Source organism: Limulus polyphemus, unplaced genomic scaffold (genome assembly GCF_000517525.1).
Source record: "Limulus polyphemus unplaced genomic scaffold, Limulus_polyphemus-2.1.2 Scaffold3578, whole genome shotgun sequence".
In the NCBI taxonomy this organism is placed as follows: Eukaryota; Metazoa; Arthropoda; class Merostomata; order Xiphosura; family Limulidae; genus Limulus; species Limulus polyphemus.
The window spans coordinates 45,149-51,890 of record NW_013669188.1 but is presented as its reverse complement, the minus strand read 5'-3'; the positions used below and the strand labels follow the sequence as shown (position 1 = coordinate 51,890).

Below are 6,742 nucleotides of genomic sequence, written 5' to 3'. Positions count from 1 at the left end.
ACTGTTAAATATGTATTGCAAAACTCCCGCCTATTCTCCAAAGTTGTAGAAGATTCTCCAGAGTAAGAATCAACAATATATATATATATATATATATATATTGTTGATTCTTACTCTCGATAATCTTCTACAATTTTGAAGAATATATATGTGTGTATTGTTACCTAATTATCTAGAAAACCTCCACACACACTTATAAATATAACTAACGCGACACGCCAAAAGAGTATCTATTATTAGTTTGCTGTAGTCAGTGTGCTACAAAATTTGGAAGCTATAACTGTGATTGTTATAACACTTACCAATCGGAAAACTTCAGATATTTTACCAGAAACATTTATAAAGTTCGAACATTACAAATTATTTAACGTCAGTGGATTCTCATCGGACATTAGTATTTTTACCAAAAATTATATACATTCATCATGGAAGACTCAACGCGCGTGACTGGTGAATAACGAAGGACAAAGCTAGATAGCTTCCCGTTAAGCGAATTGTACCTACGTCAACTCGTAGTGAACTCGTCTCATCGTGAACCCTCGATAAGATATCGAAGAAATTCCAGACTAGAAAGAAGATTTTATATTGCTTGTAAGTTTGTGAAACTTTTATTTATAAATCATTGTTTGTAATAACTATTTGTAATAACTGTTATTGTAAATTGTATTGTTGCGTGTATATTAAAACGTATTTGTGTTAAGAAAGTAAACTGTGTGTATCAATCTTGTTGGTAAATATCATGAAGTGACTATTTATCGACTTTTACTTAACTATGAAATTCAAAGTACAATTTAAATACTAAATTTAAATTATCAGTTAACTCGGTTTCAGACCATTTGAAATTTTAATATGTAACAGTGTATGAATATTTTGTGTCGGAAAGGGCTATTACATACCTTCCCCGAATTTATCAGTTTTTGGTGGTATCACACTACCTTCGCAACGCCAACCATTTTTACATTGTAGTTCTGATACATTCTTTTCCACTGCGACTTTACATTGGTTGTGGTTGTCACATGACTTTCTGACTTGCATATTCAAAATCGTTTTAATATACTATATTCAACCCTGTATATATATATAATACAGAATGTCTCATTGAGTCACAGTAAAGCTTTTGCAGTTCATAAGTAAATGATGTACATTTAAAAACGATTTTTTGTCAGTAACTTTATTAAGAAAACCTAATAAGTAAAATGAAGAAGCATGGATATTAATTGCATTACTGCAAATGATAAAAAGTTATACAAAAAATAACAGAGTAACAAAGAGTGTACAAAAACAAGATATGTAATTTTAAAAAGCGATTAAATCACTGGATTGTGGAAAGCGTTCCGTGTTAAAGGTAATTTATGATAAAACTAACTGTCGGTGTTTGAAGAAGTCTTCACATAGTAGGTTTCTCAACTAGTTAACGTCAGAGTTTCGAAATGAACTGACTGTTATCTTGAATTGGAAACTGTATTCTAGATGTGAGCCAATACTTAGGATCTGAGAAGTCCTCCAGACCAGTTGTTATCCAACCGTTATCCGGCATATTACTCTCCACGAAATCCACGTTTCCTTTTGCATCCACCAAAACAATAGAGTGCGTTCTGCACAGGATAAAATATGTGAATATTTTTGAATTATTATTATTAAAAAACTTGAATTGTCATATAAAGCGTAGATTTGCTTTTTAAAATGTCATAGTAAATTATAATAATGAAAACTGAAAAACAGTTTTTGGTCAAGTAACATATGTTATCTAGGTTAGGTCCCAAAACTCAACAATAATACAATTAGCAATTAGCAGCAACGACAACAGGTTGCAGGATAGTTTCTCAATGAGTGAGGTTAGAGTTGTTTGTTTCTATAAACTTTCTATGGGTAAAACCAGTGAAACTTACCTAGAACCGAAAAGGCTATCAGGTATTTTTACAAAGATGGAGCTCAACTTGTTAATCGCATCTGGAAATACACCAGCTGCATCATTTTCAAGCTGGGAATCAGGGTAGTGACTAGTGGCGGTAAAAAAAAAGAGAAATAATAATCATTTCCAGTTGATGATGCTCATCAAACATCATTATCGGTCCCACTATTTATCCAAACATCATTATCAATCCTACTATTTATCCAAACATCATTATCAGTCTCACTATTTATCCAAACATCATTATCAATCCTACTATTTATCCAAACATCATTATCAGTCTCACTATTATCCAAACATAATTATCATCTCACTATTTATCCAAACATCATTATCGGTCCCACTGTTTATCCAAACATCATTATCAATCCTACTATTTATCCAAACATCATTATCAGTCTCACTATTTATCAAAACATCATTACCAGTTTTACTGTTTCTAGAATAAAAACGTTGTCATCGCTTCTGTTTGCACACCAACACCAACAGTTTGAATGATTATCTTATGTTGTACAAAGCGTAAGCTCATGAAACGGGAATGTTTTATTGTGCGCAACATGTAATTTGGTAAACCATGGCCATCGTATGGTGCATAACGCCTAAACTGGCGAAATATGGATGTATTATAGGACCTACATTGATGAAATATAATCGTTTTATGGTGTATAAAGTTAAAACTGATGAAGTATGATCATCTTATGGTATTTAACGTATAAGTTAGTGAAGATTTATTTATTTTAGCGATGATGATACACCATACATTAAAATCAACCTTTATTTACAAGCCTTCCATGTTGAATGGCATTGTGAAGTTAGAAACACCTGAGCGTGATATCTATTTCACAGTTCAGTCCTTTATCATAATTGGCATTGGTTGTAGAGAAAGGACTATAAAATGTTTGTTTGAAGTTAAGCACAAAGCAACACAATGGGCTATCTGTGCTCTTCTCACCACGGGTATCGAATCGCGGTTTCTAGCGTTGTAAGATATACCGCTGTGCCACTGGGGGGCCTATAAAATGCAAAAAAAAAGAGCATAAAAGCTATTAAATATAAAGAAAAGTGTGAGTAAAGCTTAACCACTGAAACTGGTAGAAATAACTTACTTCCTGAAGTTGTCAATAATAAGTTAAAGTTACACTATTGGGTGCAAACTCTTTTTCTGTATATGTTAAAGAACCTCCTTTTTTATTCTCCTTGTATAAACTATATTTTTTGTTAGATCTTCATAAATAATTATATACACACACCATTAAGCTGTATATACAACAGAGCTAGTTCATTTCTTTTACTACGCTTAGTTACTTAGTGGCCTTTTCTATACGCGCCTTTCTTTTCGCTTTTCAATGGAGGAGAATGGGCTCCTTTTGATTATATATGATTGGGGAACATAACCTTCATTTATTCCATTCACATTTCGTGTAGCCCCACCTCCCCCAGTAGCACAGCGCTAAAGACCAGGTTTCGATACCTCTGGTGGGCACAGCACAGATAGTCCATTGTGTAGCTTTGTGCTTAACATAAAACAAACACATTTTTCATATATTGTATACCATTTCTCTGATAGCTTTATTCTGAAATATTTAGGTTTGCACCTGGTGGCGTTATTTTTTCTTTGATTTTATTACTAGGAAACTACATTCCCATAATTGGCTGCAGATACTGAACGTGTGGTTAGGTTCAGGACATTATGGGTTCAAGTACCTGAACCTAGCCCTCTAATAATTTCAAATTTTCATCAGTTAGTGCACAACGGATTCTTACCCGTGTTGGTGGATAATTGAATATACAATCTTCAACGGCCTGGTGGTTAGGGCGCTCGACTCACAATCTGCGGGTCGTGGGTTCGAATCCCCATTATATCGAACACGCTCGCCCTTTCAGCCATGGGGCGTTATAGTGTGATGATCAACCCCACATTTCTTTGGTAAAAGAGTAGCCCAAGATTTGGCGGCGTGTGGTGTTGACTAGTTGCCTTGCCTCTAGCCTATCACTGCTAAATCAGGGACATCTAACGCAGATAGCCCTTGTGTAGCTCTGCGCGAATTTCAAACCAAACAATCTTCAACGTTTCTTAAATGCCTGTATGTAGCTATACATCTCTTATGATTTAATACATACTTTCACATTTACTTCTATTTCTGAATGTTTTGTTTTTGCGTGTATTTGAATTATATTTTAAGTTTAGACATTTTCTCTTAATGTTTTAAGGTTGTTGACAATTTTCTCTCGCTTTTACATGTTAAGTTTTTATTTCGTATGTTTATTACTCCCAGAGCTCATTGACACACACACACACACACACTTACAGGGCCGCGTAGTGATGAGACACTTATAGCGCCACGTAGTGGTGGTATGTATGGAACTCCTAATTTGTCCTAGTATTTTGTTTCGATACTTAACAAATTGTAGACATAACAACTTTTAAACTAAAAACATTCATAACATGAAGCAATTATATAAACCATAAAAATGTATTTGGCTTAAAACAAAACTGAGACATGCTTGTAAAAAATTTCCTTTCGTGATTTTGTAGCTCGGAAAGCTATACGATAACCTTGACACATAAGACTATCATGCAGATGTATGGAAGGAAATACTTTATACTTCGTTAAACACTTAAAACATTTCCATAGTTTATAGTTTACATATACAATGTCCAGTGGCGTAAGTACAAAAAATCCCCCTCCCGCATAAAAAGTATTTGGGCCCCTATAATTGTATTTACTATTCTAGCTGATTGATATCATCAACTTCACAGAATAGTACAACCGCCTTTTAATTCAAACAAATTAAATTACATGTCTCTCCCCTTGTTGGCAATTCTTAAGATTATCAGGTCTTTCGGGCATCCTTTTGACTCCCCCCCTCCCTGCAATTGCGGGGGCATACTTACGCCACTGATGTGACATTCAGAAATTGATTACTGATTAGCATATTGGAATAGTATATTAACGATTTTTTTTTCAAATAACATGTACAACTGATCAACTTTTCCTACTTTTGAATTACGATTATCTAACCAAAGCTACAGCAATGAATGCTGTCAGCAGGTGACACGGTGATGTAAACCTATTTCTGAATTTTACACAAACTTACAGTGTTTCATCCTGTAGCATTGCAAACAGTTCTTTCAGTAAGCTATCTTTCGTCTTATTACGTGATATCACGTGATGAAATACTTTCTCCCCATATTCAGTTTTCTTCCATTTCTTGTCTGGTCTGTTGTTTCCGAAAACATGTATGCCTTGAAAAAATAAATAGCCAAAAGAGAAGGTATGAGTAACAGACTAAGATCGCAAATAACACAGAAAAAACAACAACTTAAAATAAACAATAAATTGTTAAAACTAACACTCAAAGACATTAAAGTTAAAATGAATATGGCAAATATATTCATTCAGAAATACTGTTGTACCAAATGGCATCTAAGCCATCTGATAAAAATATAATAATAACGCATTAACCAGAGTCCCTAAATCGCTAAGGCTAGCGTCCACTAAGCCCAAACAGCGTAACAGGTGGAAATATTCCCAAACATGTTGATTTCTGCATTTAATAAAAAAAAATATTAATTTTCGATTACAATAAGCTTTCCCCATTTTAAATCCTTAACAGTACTTGCTTCTTCCCTATATTTGTTACACATCCCAACTTTTCTCACGCGCTTTACTTCCCCAGCAGTTCACTACATGTACGAGAATTGTTCCTCAAGAGGCAGCATGATAATTCAATTCTAATATTGTAAAATATGCCTTATCAACAGATACAGGGAATATAGCTTTCACACTAGTCTTTCTGTTGTTGTATACTCAAACAACGTACAAGCTACTCTGGTGTTCCATGCTCGTGAGGAGTGTAAACACATGCAGGTAAGGTTGCCCTTACAACATGATATTTTTTTTCTAATTCTGAGAACTGTTCTGGTAAGAAACGAAATCGAAAATTTTTGAAGTTAAATCATTTTTAATTTATACTATATACTAAAATTATCTACTTTGTATCATATTAAATGCTTTACTGTGCAGTTAATTCTGTGTATCACCACTTTCTCTATTGAATCACTTGTTTGCATTCATAAGTTTTAATGGTGTAGTTTATTATTAACAAACAAATGTGTATGTGTGCTTATTTTGTAAGCTCCAATAAAAATAATCAATTTGGTACGGAATAACACTTGATGTGTTTTTTTTTTCATGTGTTTATTGCAAATAATTTCAAATGCTTGGAAATAACACTCTACTTGTATTATGTTCAATTCTCATATGATACTACAGAGATTCATAATACGACTCAACGATTTTTTTAAACACTTGATATAAAATAAGTCCATTTATTTGAACTAATACACACCAAAAGTACACTAAAAATCGGGTTTTGATTCCCACCGGGGGCACAGCAAAGATGGCCCATTCTGTAACTATACGCTTAACAACAAACACACACACACACACACACACACACACACACACTAAAGTGTGAATAGCACATAAATATTAGATTATTTTACCTGCCGATGTGGCCTCATGCCATAAAGAAGAACAAAGTTTCTCATTGTAAGCTCTAAATTCTAAAACCCGCTATATGAAGTGTGTAGTTCAATAGACGGCTTAGCAAGCGTGATCAAACCAGTCGCAAAATGCGGTATAAATTTCATTAGGCTTGTAGATATAAACCTTAGCGATGTACGGTCTTTGGCAGGCCCGCCGACAGGGGAGGGCAAAGGGGGCAACAGCCCAGGAGCCCGAGCGAATGTTATGCCGTAAAGCCCGCAAAGCATCTTTAGGCTATATCTTCATTTAATGATAAAAACCATAGTTTTTGGCTTTT

At 34.2% G+C, this 6,742-nt stretch overlaps 1 protein-coding gene across 1 annotated transcript in view; it reads right to left on the bottom strand.

Moving 5' to 3' along the window:
- Nucleotides 1–1,166: 1,166 nt before the first annotated feature.
- Nucleotides 1,167–6,742, bottom strand: part of LOC106469625 (transport and Golgi organization protein 2 homolog) — a 30,425-nt gene continuing 24,849 nt past the window's right edge. Inside the window, exons 5-7 of the mRNA XM_013930127.2 lie at nucleotides 5,012–5,159; nucleotides 1,890–2,000; nucleotides 1,167–1,595 (exon numbers count right to left, since the gene is read on the bottom strand). Coding sequence (XP_013785581.1) covers nucleotides 1,418–1,595; nucleotides 1,890–2,000; nucleotides 5,012–5,159 — 437 coding nt within the window. The 3' untranslated portion in view covers nucleotides 1,167–1,417. The remainder of the gene's footprint in view (nucleotides 1,596–1,889; nucleotides 2,001–5,011; nucleotides 5,160–6,742) is intronic.